General features: G+C 36.4%; 1 protein-coding gene across 1 annotated transcript; it reads right to left on the reverse strand.

Moving 5' to 3' along the window:
• Nucleotides 1–1,469: 1,469 nt before the first annotated feature.
• Nucleotides 1,470–13,129, reverse strand: ARL14EP (ARF like GTPase 14 effector protein). Its single transcript, XM_019650724.1, has 4 exons — nucleotides 13,019–13,129; nucleotides 7,078–7,571; nucleotides 5,222–5,349; nucleotides 1,470–4,205 (listed from the first exon to the last, which is right to left on the reverse strand). Exons 2-4 carry the CDS (start codon nucleotides 7,501–7,503, stop codon nucleotides 3,977–3,979), a joined length of 783 nt encoding a protein of 260 aa, XP_019506269.1. The 5' UTR covers nucleotides 7,504–7,571; nucleotides 13,019–13,129; the 3' UTR covers nucleotides 1,470–3,976.
• Nucleotides 13,130–16,062: the final 2,933 nt, after the last annotated feature.

A 16,062-nucleotide genomic window follows, 5' to 3' on the forward strand; every position in this document is an offset into this window, starting at 1 on the left:
ACTCACGGGAGCCCAGCTCCAGGTTGAGCTGTTGTTCAGCATCTTAGCTGTAGAGGGCAGTGTCACTGGCCCTCATATGTGGGATCCTCTGGCGTTCCAGGCCAGTTCTTAACCATCGCGCCACTCGGCCAGCCCCTCACTCATATTCTTGAAAAATAAAACCTAACATGGCTGACTACTGCTGTGGAAGCCAAACCCTAAGAATGCTAAAAAGAGAAGCCATTCTACATCGAGATTTTTTTTTTCTTTTTAATATCCCATTTCAATGTAATTACCAGTGTGCAGTTTAAGCTATTGGGTTGTCGGAGAAGTCATAACGTACTTTTTGCTTTTTGTTGCAAAAATGCGTCATGACTTTTCCGACAACACAATAGATGTGATAAGATTGTATTAAGTCGTAGCAGCAGTTTATTTTCATGAAGATACCAGCAGATGTCAGCAAAAACTAAGGCAGTGTCATATGAATTTGTACAAGGATGTTAAGCTATTTCTAGCAGGGTAACCATAGTGAAACAGATCTCTAATTACCAAAGCTTAGTCCACTGAAGCCACCTCAGTTTTCTACTGTTAGTTGACTTGTAAATCACCTTTTTGGAAGCAAGAGGGGTGAGAAAGAGGGGCTACAGTGGAATCTGATTTTTCAGGGTAGAAAGAGCGCTTTCAAAGACCTGAACTGCTCCCATTTTGTTCAACAAACATCTTCAACACTATTATTACAAGCCAAACTACACTTCAGACAGTTACCCTCGCTTAAAAAAAAAATCGCCTGATTTACAGATTATTTCATATTACCCAGGCACTCCAATACACGTTTAGGGGTTCTGAACATGGAGTACATGAATGTTTCTCTGGGGAGACAGTTCATAGCTTTCATCAGCTTCTCACAGGGGTCTTTGACCTCCAAAAAGTTAAGAACCATGCTAAAACTTACTCAAATTATATTCTCTGTATTAATAAATCACTCTCTATATGTGTATATCTATGTATGTTTCAAAATACATCTGCTAAAAATTACTGAAGTTGAATCTATGCCAGGAAAGCAGTTTTATAATAGGCTGTCAAGGCTGTAGAACAGCTTGTTATACAGAACTAGCTGTAATATTTTAAAAATAGAAGAATCATATATAATATTCCAAAGGGAAGTAGCTATTTTCTTAAATTTGTAAGACTGATAGGAAAAAGATTACATGGGATGCTATTTATTTTATTCAAATATACACATGTATTTTTATTTGCACGTTTGTGACCAACATTGTGTAAGGCCAATGTTTGTGGCCTTACATTAACTTCACCAGGGGTCATATATAGCAGAAGTTAACATAACTTTTATTTTTGCTTTTGAGATAAAAAGCATTCTAAAATAATTTAGCCACCTTGAGTCATATGCAAAATATAAAAAGGATGTAGATGATTTCATTGTATTCTATATTTCTGAAATTGTATATTAAAAACAGCAAGTAGACTTGTGATACAAATTTTCCAAAACACAGCTTTTATTACAGCCTACTCTAAATCAGATATAACTTTCTCTGTAAACATTTTGCATGCTCAGTTTGTTCTCCTAAATAGGCATAATGAACAAATATTAGCAAAAGTGTTCAATAAATTTTCCTTTGAAAAACTTATTGCTATCTTTGAAAACTAACAGAAATGTTCTACTTAGGAATGCTGACAATATCACAATTTTAAAGCCATTTATTCTATTGAAAAGATATTCCTGTTTTACTCAAAAAATCAGATTTTAATTTGTTCTTATGAAGAGCTTTAGCAATATACTAAATCATACTTAAAAGCAACAAAAATGATGATAGGATACAAAAATTGGAGTCTGTATCCTTTATAAGAAAATTTCTTTAATTCATAAAAAAAAAAATCTAGCATCAGATTTAAGTATATAATGCTAAAGTATTTTTTTTGCCAGTGCTCTGGAATTGATGAATGTACTTCTGACAACTAGGTCAGTGAACAATTATAACTTAAAAATAACATTTAATTCTGTGATTGAAAATGACATTCCATCAAAGTAAAACCAGTCATTTTAAAGAGATACCCAAAGTGTACAGAAATAAAAATAAACTTCTATTGGTCAATTCAATAAAAATGGCTGTATAAATTTATAGTTTCAATAGCTACAAAAATATTTTGTATTGTTTAAAGCTCATTTGATTAAATTAAAGTACTATATTTAGGGAAGACAAAAAAAAACCCACAAAAAACCAAAACCTAGTTTAGTAGCAATATCCTAGATAATGAGATTTTAAACAGAATGACAGGTAGCTGTCTTAAAAAAGAGCAGAGAAGTTATCAGCCACCCCCGGCCTCCAAACAGCACCCAAATTCCAACATCAAGTTTCAATCAATTTCCAAATAATTTATAGTCTCAACCAGTGTTTCTCCACCTTTTAAAAAAATTATTACCCTTTTAAGGCTTTTTTAGTCCTATTAATCCTAATCAACACCCTATAAGATTTTAATACCACAGAAATAATGTATCTGTTCATATATTGTATGTACTCATAGATTCAGGCTTTATACACAGAAATAAGATTTTTTTGTCATTGAGAACACAATTTCACCAAAAATGCATGGTCTAAACAATGGAAGGTTTATAGTATTAAACCATTTTAATAACCAGCTTGAAGAGTTTAAGCGGGGAGACAAAATGGCATGTTTTAGCACTTAAGATATGTAGATTATTCCCTAAATAGTTTAACAACCAACCACTTGTATCAGAATTATTTTTCCCAGAAGTAGGCACTGTTTTCAGCTACCTTGCCTTGCATGATACTGTGGAACCATAAAAAATGGCCATTCAAAGCAATCTTTCTTAATAATCAATGGGGAAAATTATACTTATTCTACGAGTTTTAAAACTCTGAAAATATTAAAAACTGTTAAAATGTCAATAAAAAATTATAAAAGTATGTAGTGCATTGTAATTTAAAACATTAGAAACACTGACAATCAGTGTTATTTAATAAAAAAAAAAAAAGGAATCAAGCATTAATAACGCTTGCCGTTTTCTGTCAAATAACTTATTCGGGTAAGCATCTCTTCCATACCATGGCAAAATGACATACTCCTTTAAGTCTGGATTAAGTTTCTGCCATCTTAATCATATGTACTTTGAATGTTGTGAAATGTTTCTGTGATTCCCTTTAGTGTGGAGCTTCTTACCTTCACTTCCTCAGCCCTTTCCTTCCCTGTGCTCGTGAGCTGCCTTCACAAAGCGCCTCTGGCTGTGTGGGCAGAGGCTCCAAAAAGGCAGCAGGGCTAACATTCCCACCACTAGCAGTTTCTTCTACAGCTCCATGAATGTTCAATTCAAACCTCACTTCTAGCATTATGACTTTTCATCTCTTCACTGCGCTTTCATCTTTGTTGGCCAATTCTTTTCATTATCTTTTATAAAATGTCACAGCTCTACCAAGCTGTGTACTACTGTGTAGTTTGCTGTGACTGAACCGATTAATAGGTGTGCAGTGACCAATCACTAGCAGAATTTGGGAAGTAACGTGATTGGTCATTGAGCATGAACTACATCTATTACTCACATAGTGACTTGTGGACCGAAGAGCTAGCAGGGAAATTTGTACTTGGTGTAATTACTCTCAGTTAATAGACCGTGGTAACTAAAATTTGAACTGTGCTGTTAGGGAACTGGTGTGAACTCACTCACTGTCATCAGAACTGTGTGGATGTGGGAATGGTGCAAATTGAGGACTGCCTGTACCCTACTTGTTTACATTGACCCAGACAGGCTTAGAGCTGACTGCTGAGTAACGGGCCATCCAGATTCACATCAAACAATGAATCTTAAAGCACACTAAATGCAGTATTAGCGCACGATGAGTCCATGTTGAGGTGGATTTCAAATTTTTGTCACGTGGCAATCAACTTTAAAATGTACCTTAGAATGACAAAATTTTAGGAACAGAGAAAGGACCTTTAAAGATCCTATGTTTGATACCACAAATTATCCAGCATGTTTATTATGAATTATTTCTCCTCCTTCTATTTCAATTTGCTCGTACAGCCACTTGCGGTCACAGCGGCATTCAGCCCCACACTTGGTAGAGCCACAGGCAGGACAGGCATAGAAGCATCCTAAGCAGTCTTCATCAAGGCAGTCGCAGAGGTCCATCCCGCTGAAAATGAGGAGACCCTGGCTATCATAGACCTTACTCTTTGCTGGTATCACTTGTCTGGAAAGGAAACACAAGGTGGATTACACTTCACAAATATATTTTTTTTGAATATTTGATTGAAAATAATGAAAAAAATCTAAGAAGATAAAATATGTTGAACGCGAGATGAAATCCTGCCAATGTGGTAGCTATCTCACCAGACTCAAGGCTACTCGACAGTTAGTAGCATATGAACGCCAGTGTTAGGAGAGCCCTCACTCTAAAGCGTTGGGACAAACACAAAAAGCCTGAATATGCCTCTCGAAGTCCATTTAAACATCAACTCAGCAAAGGGATGGACAAGAACTTTGTCCAAAAAATAAGTATATATATCTGTTCAAAGTATTTTCCCCTTACCTTAAAAAAAAGAAAAAGAATGACTAGTTAAAATATTACAGTATACTATCATGTTGGCTTTCATATTGCAATTAACTTGTTTCTTATTCTTTAATAAACTCTAGCAAATCTGGCCTAAAAATACTTAAGTGACTCAACTGAAAATCTTAACAGATGGAATAAATGGCATATGCAGAAAATTTTGATTATACTAACATTTCTTTGTCGATTTATATTTTAGAAATGTTTAAAGTCATATTCTAAACAATTTAGTTTTCTCATTCATACTCTTGACTGTACAGTAACTATTTCTATTTCATACCTATAAAAATTAAACAACCTTGCATTCTCATAAAATGCACTTTTTAGCTACTACTCATAGAGCAGAGATATACCAATTATATAGTATCAATACTTTTCAAAAGAGTCAATTACTTTAATTCTAAGTATAATTTGTTTGAATTATTTTAATTCTCATGACAAAAACATCTTATTCACTTCATTGATATTTTCTTAGAAACAAATTTTTAGATTTGAAAAAGATGCCTTAATTTTTTATGAGGCCCTCAGAAATTATTACCAATTTCAGATTATCTAATTTATTTACCCAGAAAATTTAAAACTTAAGAGAAAGATAGGGGAACAATAGAGACATGAGGCAGCAAGTTAACATATGCCTTAAGTAGCTCATAGCCTACCTGTCTGAACCAGCAGCTGCATTCTTTGTAAGCCTTCTTTTTTCTCTTTTACCAGTTTCTGGAGCAAATTCAGTTTGCTTTCCTGGGTTTGCAAATTGTAATGACCTCAAAGCTTTAGCAGTTCTTCCCTGGAAAAAGGTAAACAATTATCAACTCAAATCTTGACATTAGGTCATATTAATATTTCACTTAATGCTAGTCCAGATTATTCCTTAACCTGGCAATCACAGGTCTGTGTGAGAGGAACTCACACTAAAAAACAGCTTTAGAGCCCAACTGCAACAAAATTTACACAGCCCTGCACCATATTCAAAGTTTATTGGTTAATTTACTTAATATTTTCATTATCTAATTTTAGTCTCTGGCATATTAGGATAGAAGGTCAGGCATGGTGGAAACTGCAGTGGCTGTTGCCACCATGGAAGAGAAGTCAGAGAAACAGCTTTATAACCCAACGGCATAGAACTATAAAGCTCCTAATTATGATCTTGAGTCCTTAAGAAGGTTCTATTATTACTCTATGTTTTCAAAAGCAAGAAGTAATATGGTTTCAAGACCTGAAGTGTATTACAATCTTTTTTCAAAAGTTTTAGTAAAATGTTGATGGTTAAGAGTTTAAGTTTGTTATTTGGAGGAAAAAAGCTTTATGTGATACATTCCACAAGAACAATGGATAAGGTGGAGAAGACATCTTAAGGAACAGAAGCCAAGTATCTAGTTATGAACTGCCAGATTACAGTGGGTACTGGAGATATGTCTCTGAGGGGAGAACAAAAGGAAAACACTACATGTAATTCAAATTTTTAATTATCTTTTAATTTGGTTTATTAATATAATGAAAGGGAAAATTGAGAAAAATATCCCAGCAGCAATAATTATAAATTGGTTGTAAGTAGAAATTTTGAGAAGGGATCCTTTGAATATACTTGTCCTTGTTCTACAGCAAAGATTGCTTTATGAAATCTTAAATTGTTCTGATATGGTTAAATAATTTGAATGTAGAATTGTGAATAAGTTATAAAATATTTAATACTTACAAGGGAAAAATGTATGCTTTTTGACCATAGGGTGTCCTAAAATTAGCCTTAACCAAACCAAGTAAAATTTCAGAGCCAGAAGCAAAGGAAACTCACAGGCATCTTAAAACTCCAATGAGAATGGGATAATGCCAAAGGAAAAAAGGTGAAGTAAGAAACAACTACTGCAAGTCACTTCTCTCATGTTCCTTTTAAAGCAGGAATTTCCAAGTCCTACATAAAAAGGGGAATTCATCCTGCTATACACAGACCCTTGCTGGCTGGCATGTCCCACTATGTTACTTTAGTACCATTAAAGAAACTAAGATTCTGGCTTTGCCAGAATGTTCTAAAAGCCACTCCTAATGTCTTAGCCCTAGGAGTTACAGCTTCAGAGTCTTGGGCATATTATGTTATTCCTTTACCAAGCCTACTTTCTTTATCATCTGATCTGAGTATATGGAAATGTGTAGAAACCACTGTGTTTCCCGAAAATAAGACCGGGTTTTATATTAATTTTTGCTCCAACAATCTACATTTATTCATGTACAAAAATCTGCATTTATTCAAACAGTCATGTCTGGCTGTCAATCTTAACTGGGGCTTATGTTTGGGGCAGGGCTTATATTACGAGCATCCTGAAAAATCATGCTAGGGCTTATTTTCCAGTTAGGTCTTATTTTTGGGGAAACATGGAACATTTATTTTCACCTCCCCAACATTACATTAGCTGCATGCTAATTAGTATAATACATAATAAAGTAAATATGATTTCCTTAGAGTTAAGCAAAACCCCACATTGTAGAAGTAGCACAACAGAGAAACGACTACTATACACACATCTGAGTCAGGTTTTCTCCTCTGCCGGTCTTCACAATCAATCTCCACACTTCCATTGATGATCTGTGTACATTTGGGACAAAGCTTCCAACCAGGTACCAGCTGTCTGCCAAATTTTGCACTCAGAAAAGTGGCATCATCTAAGTCAATTACATGCAAATTTTTTTTGGCTAGTTTTTTGTGTATGTTAAATGGGTCACAACATGACTTCTGCAAATCCTCAAATCTATCAATGTAAATTTTTGCATGATGAAAGCAAATTGTATTGTTCCCAGAAAGTGTCATTCCAGTTCTAAGTTGAAGTAAAAGCATATCATTTGATGACAATTCTTGCAAAGTCTTGAAACCTGTGTGACGAGTATAGTAGGTTTTATGGCACTCATTTGTGCTACGAAGCTGGACTCCAACTGAGCACGGATCCATCATTCTTGATTCTGGCAAATGTCCCGCTTGATTTTGTCTAGCGATCTCTAATAGGAGACATGGTTATCACCCTAGAGAAAACATCAGAGTCAGAGTTGTATTACAAACTTTTTATCCGGAAAACTGAAAAAGCATTTGATAAAATTCAGTGCCTGCATAAAAGCAAGCAAGGAATAGAGAGGTATTTACTAAAAACCTACAATAAACACATTGAATCATAAAATATTAGAAGCATTCCCTATAAAGCTGGAACTACACAATACCTGCTATCACAGCTTCCATTTAATACCATATTAAAAAGTATAAGAATTGAAAAGAAAGTAACAAGAAATATTACTCAATAATGATATATCTACATGGAAAATACAAGTTTAGAACTAGCAAGATCATTCAACAAAGATACTGAAAACCAAAAACACTTTAAGATACCTTACAAAATAAATAAATCTTACAAAAGACATGCAAGACTTTTACGGATAAAATTATCAAACAGAAAAGCAAAAAAGACACTCTTAATAAATGTAGAAATATGTCTTGGAATATGTCAATTCTCCAGGAATTTATCTATAAATCCAATACTATTCCATCAGATATTCCACCCACTCCCCCCTGGAATTTAGCAATCTGGTTTATATGGAACAGTAAAGGTCCAAGTAAACCCAGATAATCATGAAAGAAAACAAAGTATTATTTTACTATAAAATTATTATAATTAAAACTGTAGTATTGGCATAATATACACAAATAGATCCATGAAAAGATGGTGTATGATATACAGCATTATAAATCAATGGGCATTACACATTATAAATCAATGGGCATTATTAAATGAGAAGGATTTAATAAAAGATGCTTGGAAAACTGCCTAACCATGTGGGAAAAGGCAGAATAAGATTTCTTTCTCACAAACAAAAATCAATTCTAGATGGATTAAAGAATTAAACATGAAAAGAAAAAACTTTAACAATGTTTACAAAAAAACATAGACTTTGTGACACTGAGGTAGAGAAGAATTTCTCAAACAAGAAAGCACATATCAAATGAAAAGATGGATACACTTCACTGTATGTCAAAATTAAACATTTCTCTATAACTCTAAAAGAGAAAAAAAGCCACTTGAAAGTTGTTGTTAGGATTACTATCCCAAATATATGAAAAAATCCTGACATCTACAAATCAACTAGAAAATAACATAGAACCCATTAGAAAACTAAACAAATATCAAATAGTCAATTCAGGAAGACAAAAACCAAGATAGCCAATAAATGAATGCAAAGATATTCAATCTCAGTTATCAGGAAAATGTAAATCAAGTATCAGTTCTCAAACACCTACCTGGCGAAAATTTAAAAATCTGACAACCTAGTGCTGGATAAATGTGGCCAACCTTTACATGCGTCTTATACATTGGTAGGAATATAAATTGCTGCAACTGTTTTAGAGTGTTTTTGGCAATTTCTCACAAAACTGTACACCACAGGACCTTGCACTTTTAGTTCTAGGTGTCTGAGCTAGAGAAATATGAGCACAAGTTATTACATAGACAGTCAGCATTTACAGTTATTAATAGTTAAAAAAACTGGAAATAACCTAATTGTGAAGGACAAGAAATTGTTGGTTACTCATAAAATTACTCTTACAGGACAGTTAAAATGAATAAACTGCATGAATTACCTGTATCAACATGGATAAATCTCAATCTATGAAAAAAGTTGCAAAAGGGTATACAGCGTTATCATTTGTGTAAAATTTTAAACACACAAAATAGTATATATTGTTTATGGGTGAAAACATGAATACATACAGAATATGCATCACAGTAACAAATACCAAATTTGTGGATACTTCTGAGGAAGGAGGAACTTTTTTTGGAGAGAAAATAAGATAAGGCTTGATGGAATATACACAAGCATTTCATTATTTTCCATACTTTCTATTTAAACTTTTTCATAACAAAGTATTTTTCAAAACAAATATAAAAACTTAATTGAATTCTTAAGAGAATATTCGACAAATGCAAGACACTAAGAAAAAACTGATGACGAAAATAGATATGAAAAAAAAAAGGTATTGAAAAATCTAGAATTCTGTAATCTTGCAAGTGTTTTTATAAGTTTTGCTCTAAGTTCAAAAGCTGGTTAGAAATCTTAAAGATACTGTCTGATGTGTTTTCTGCAGAGAGAAATTGTAATCAGTAAAACTATATACAAAGAGTATACTCTAGCCTCATGTAATAGAAAAATGGCAAATAAATATACATCTTGATGTTTTAAGTTAAAACACTAAATTTAAAAATTAAAAAGTACAATTTAAAGTTTTAAAAGGTTATTGAACATGTTAACTTAAAACTTTTAAGCTGTTTAAAATAGAGTATATTTATCTTCTTTTATTCTATTTTAACCAACCTTTAAAATTTAACTAAGTATAGTTCCCAATCCCATTACATAAAGTGGTTTGTATCATACAAATAGTTTTTTTTAAAAAAGAGGGTAAAGGGCCCGCCAAGTGGCTCAGTTGGTTGAGTTCGTTTTAGAGTGCAACCTCTGAGCAACAGGGTCGCTGGTTCGATTCCTACATTAGCCCCCTGATACTGCACCCAAGCTAAGCTGCCAATGAGCTGCCAACAGGTGGCAGGATGGCTCAGCTGGTGAGAACACATGCTCCTAACAAGACCGCCTGTTTGATGGTGGGCTATGCCTGCCTGCAACTAAGACTGAATTTGGCACCTTGAGCTGAGCTGCCACCCAGATGGCTCAGTGATTAGAGCATGCGCTCTTAACAAGGCTGCCAGTTCAACTCCCACATGGGATGGTCGCTACTCGCAGCCGCAACTAAGATTGTAAACACAGCACCTTGAGCTTAGAGGCCACCAGCTGCTGAGGACAGCCAGACAGTGACTGGTACCCTCCACAACTAAGATTCAAGAACAACAACTTGACTGGTCTCCCTCCCCAATTCCCCAAATAAATAAGAGGGTTAAGATAAATTAAGGAGTGGACAAATAAGAAGTCAGAGATACTGTTACACAACACCAAAGTAGGCTATACTGTACCTTAGCCGACATGGGAACTGAATCTGGCTGGGACCTTTCTAGCAGTCAGTATAAAGAAGAAAACTTGATCAATTATCCCCCAGCACACATTGTGGAAACTGCTAATGCTTAATGCCTTATTAATGCATTAGATTCTTTATATCTGTAGGTAACTATCATCAATTTGTAGCCACCAATCTAGAATAGGATATGTGGAATGTAAGACTAGTTCTTAGTATTAAAAGATGAGCTACTCTGACCATATTTGATAGGAAAAGCATCTTGTGACTTAAGAAATTTGTTTTAGAAATTTAATCTGACAATAGTAGTATTTTTACCCATTAGAGAATTCTTTTCCTTGGCTACTAGGGGCCTCTGTCCCTTTAATCTTGGCTACAATACTACAGTTCACAAGAGTTTATTAGCAGACAAGCAATCTTAGACTCCCTTGGAAACTTGCAAGTATAAGTGATTAATTCCTATCAACTCAGTTTTTCTGGTATTTGCTTGGACATCTTCTATAACTATAAATTCTTTAATTAATCTTAAACTACTATGAACTTGGACTCTTAGCTGGGAAGTAGAGTAAAAATTGTTTGTTCTTCAAGTCAGCCATAGCACTATCAGTCTTATGGAAACATCCCTTTCTGGTAAACAGCAATTTCCAAACATTTGGAGTTCTGGGCATACTTCTAAGTACTGTACTATAATTTCTGGAGGAACACTTAAAGGAATTAAACTACCTGAACAATTATTATACTGTTTTCTAGGCATCCATCATCCCTTAGGTGTCACTGTAGGGTTAGAATTATTTATTACTAGAGTTGCCAGATAAAATACAGAATGCTCAGTTAAATTTGAATTTTAGATCATGAAAAATACTTTTCATTTTAACTATGTCCCAAATATTGCTAAAAAATAATTCATTGTCTGAAATTCAAATTTAACTGGTCATCCTGTATTTTTATTTGCTAATTCTAGCAACCTCATTTACTATGTTTTTTTCTTTTTCTTCATCTTCCAGTAGGCAAAGACCTTTCTTTGTTGCCAGCTTCAAATCACGCTCCACCTGTTGTTTAAAGAAAGCTGAACTCCCTATGAACAAATTGGAGGACTTGCTCAGTTTAAAACGAAACTGTCCTAAAACATTAGCAAAGTGCAGATTAAAAAGGGAACTAATTATTTTCTTCGCAAAAATTTTAGGGCAAGTGTGACAATAATATGTTTCAATATGTTGGTTTCTCACTAATACAGCTTTTTTGCTTTGTCACCAGCCTCCTAATTAGTGGGGAAAAAGTAAGTATTAAGAGGAAATTTAACCAAAAACTTTACTGAATTTTTAGGTTAACTCAAAAGAGTAATAATTCCCTTTCATGAAAAATGTCTTTTTGGGGAAGGGGTGAAGTTTAGGGTCTTATAATTTATAAAGCATTTTCCAGGTTCTCTTATGTAATGAAACTAATTTCATCTACCTCTACTATGCAAATCAGCAGCTTTATTTATGGGCACACACATACAAGTCATGACTCTTCCAGCTGTCAACTTTGCCCATTATCTTCAATTACTAGCTACACTACAGGTGAAAGAGAAGTAACAGAAGGGTTAAAGAGCCAATATGAGATAAATCTCAATCCTCAAGAAGGCCCAATCCCAATAAGAAAAGAGGAATTTAAAACAAAAATGTAGTCCCCATAGTACCATTTGAAAGATTTATAGTAAGGGCCAGGCACATCGATAAGCACAAACATCATCAGTTGTAGCTTCTCTAGCACAGTACTGACACTTAGTAGGCACTTCACAAAGTCTTTTAAGTGAATACATGTTCAGAAGCCGCCAGGATTTCACACCAAGAAGGCTGAATCTCCCCAAATCAATGTGACTAGGTGCCCAGGATCCTGCAATTATTCCTACCCCCAACGCCGTGGTGGTCACATGCCTAACGGCCCTCGCTCACGGCTCTATTAAATAAATATTCAAGCCACCAGATACGACCAGTGAGCGCCTCCTATTTTCATGGTACCAGGATAAAAAAATGAATACTCGGCCTCCAGCCTCAAGCAAACATCTAGGGCTGGGAGAATTCTGATTACAAAAATAAAAACAAAATAGGAGAGAGAGAAGCAGTGTACGGGGTTCAAGGCCACAACAGCCCTCCTCTAAAGACTAAACAGCACAAGCCTATAAACTACAGCATTGAGGGCTCCATGTCTTCGGAAGAAAAGACGACACGCCGCGTACGCGGCCGAAACTGTGCTGGGATTTGAAACGGGGGCTGGGGGTACTCTGCACGGCGAGAGGCGGCGGAGGCCCCAGCTAGCAGCTGAAAATGTCACACACACACACACACACACACACCCCGGTTCCGGGCCTCCTCTCCCACTTCCCACGGGCCTCGGTTAACTCGGCCCGTGCCTCTTCCCACCCAGGGGCCTGTCTCCACGCCCTCGCTCCTTGCCAGAGCCTCCTCCCGGCCTATTACCACCTTACCGAGAACTCTCTTCCAGCAGCACGGGCATCCAAGTATGGCGAATTTGGCGGCCCGCTTTTCCGCACGTCCCCACGCTACCACTGAGATGACGGCGAGCGAGAGCTAGAGAGGCGCAGCGCTACCACAAAGAGGGGCCTGGGAGAAGCCTAGAGCGGAACGGAGCCGGGCCGCCAACGGGGCGGAAAGGGCGGGGCCACGTAAATTGGCGAATGATTCAAGGTGAAGCAATAGTTGCTGCAGACGCTGACTTGATTTTGCGTTTGTTCTCAGACGTTAGGGAGATGCTTGGTCCCTGTGGCCATCTCTTACAAGAAACAGGTTTGCCTAGCTTGGATTCCATTCTCAAGTCTCAGTGCCTCTTCGTGATGCCACATTTTTTGCACCCCAATCCTGCTAATCCCTGAAGGAAAAATGAATGAATTAGAAGGAACTCAAGACAGACCTTTTATTTAAGGTCTCACCTTGTATTTAATTTCTTTCTTGCAAGCTAAATATATTCCAAAATGCATCTATTTTAAACTATAAAAAATAGCCATGTTTATTACTTCAAGTAAAATGTAGGCTCTAGAAAGATGCTTGTAAACTTTCTGAGGAAATAAATAATTGTTTTTCTTGTATCCCTATCATCTGCCACAGTTTCGGTGCTCATTAATTTTTAAAATGGGTTTTACTTGTCTAGAATCTTAGAGAACTCAAGATCCCGTAGACTGAAGTATCTCAGCCTTCAACCATTGTCAGGGTGAGATGGGAGGGAAAAAGCCCCCCAAACTACTGTTTTTTAACCAGCCAAGTAAAAACAATGTGAGACAGGGAAATAGGCCCACCAAGACCCAAGCTTGCTAGTAATACTATACTCACTTAATGTAAGTTGTTTTCTGAAGTGAGCCTATGGTTCTTCCTACCTCCTCCATGCTGTGCTACCAAGGCAGGGTGTGGGGCTCAGTAAATTACACCACTCTTAGAACTGGGGGATGGGAGAAAGGCAAAAACCAGGGATAACCCCCTCAACTGTGTCTGCAGACGGTCATCACGCTCAGTAGTTCTTCTAGTAGTTACTTTGTGGTTGGCACTTTGCTAAGTAATAATGAGATAGAAGAATACAATTTATCCCTGCTTTTGAAGTGCTCACAAACTAGAGAGAGAACCGGAGGAGTAAACAGTTAATCATAGAGCGGTGTGATAAATGCCATAATGGGAACACAGGATATGAACAGGATCAAAGGAGTTAGTAAAGCAGGGGTATTCTGTGAGGAGATTAATGCTTGAGTTGAGCTGTCATATGGAAAACTAACTTCATGCAATGGCGGCCTCCAAGTAAACTCCTAGGCAAGCTATCCTAGAGGTAATGAAATAGAAGGTTCACAGACCAAATTAAGATGCTTGAATAACATGGTTGATTGAATCAATTTTAATACCTAGTGAAAAACAAGGGGAAAGAGTTGAAGTTGACACACTTCGGATAGGGTGTAAGCAGGTAGAAGGACAACATCACCTGAATCAGGAGTTAAACAATCCTCATATGTTCTATCTGCCACATCAGCCTTTTCCACTGATGATGATATGCTTATGAGAACCAGAGTTCAGGTACAGTAAGGAGGCCCACAGGTGGAAAGTGCTTTGGGCCAATAGCACGCACCTGCTCTGTTGGTTAGGCACAGGGAAACGTGCCTGGCCACAACCAGAGCTTACTCGTTAGCCTGAACGGACATGGGTTTATTTGCATTTTTTTTGATAAACATGTATGAGACTATACTAGATGTCACATATGAATGGCTGGCTGATTTAGCGGTGACATAACTGTCAGCCCAGAGATTGCATAATTATTCATAGCTTAGTTTTTCCATCCCTTTTTTACTATAAATGACCCTCTAGTTTTTCATATTTTCAATTTATTTTAACTTTGGCATGCCGTATAGTTGACTCACTATGTATATTTAACACAATTCTGCCTATGTTTCACAAAGTATGTGCTTACATTCTCTATATAAAACATCCTATGAGTTTTGCATTTATCTCATAAGCTGCCAGTGTATTTAACACATTTTCTGACTAACACTTCTTATGACTGTCATCCATCCTTAAGAAAACTGTAAGGGATTCAGTATAGCTGGAGTGGGAAGCTGGAGAGATAAGTAGAGAACAGATAATGTCCTTTATATGCCATATTAGAGATACTGCATTTTATCCTGAAGTAAACTGTAAAACTGTAAGGAGTGTGGAGTTTAGGGAAGAGGTACAGTACAGGGCAGAAGGGCGAGGTGGAATTTCTTGCCCTAATTCAGGTGATTAATAACTAGGGCCTCAGTCAATTCAGTAGCTCTATGGGGTGACCTGTGATTCCCTCTTCCCAAGACATTTGGTCATATCTGGAGACATTTTTTGTTGTTTCAGCTAGGGGGTGCTGCTGATATCTGATGGGGTGAGGACAGGAAGACTGGTAAATATCCTGCAGTGCACAAAACAACCCCTCACAAAAGAACTACCTGGTTCAAACTTTCAGTAGTGCCAAGATTGAAAACCCTCAAACTAAGGGAGTTAAGAAAGCATAGAGAGGATAGAAGTTAAGCAAGCAGATTTAGTTGAATTTTGTAAGTGATTAGATAGGGGTGTGAGGAAAAAGGAGAGAATGGTTTTAGGGTCCTAGCTTGGGTAATTGGGAAGACAAAAGGAGAAATGGGTTAGGGAGGATAGAGACAAGGAATTAAATGTTGGAAATGTTAAGTCTAAGACATCCAAGCGAAGAGTCACAGTAAGCATTTGGAAAGAAGAGGCAGGAGATGAGAGGAATTTGAACTGAAGATCAGAGTTTTAGAAAATGTTAGTATTTGATCAGGATCTCTTTAGATAAGTTCCAAGAATCTGCATTTTTGGCAAGGAATTAGGCAATTTTTCAGTGTGCTAAAATTTGTAAACGATAGATTTAGGTCTCAGAGGAGAAGCCTGAGAAGGAGAAGACAGTGAGGTGGCCAGAAAACTAGGGAAGAGCAGAATCCCACATACCAAGGAAGGAAAGAGATGAACGCAGGGTTCTATCAGTATAAGC

Source organism: Hipposideros armiger, unplaced genomic scaffold (genome assembly GCF_001890085.2).
Source record: "Hipposideros armiger isolate ML-2016 unplaced genomic scaffold, ASM189008v1 scaffold_145, whole genome shotgun sequence".
Classification (NCBI taxonomy): Eukaryota; Metazoa; Chordata; class Mammalia; order Chiroptera; family Hipposideridae; genus Hipposideros; species Hipposideros armiger.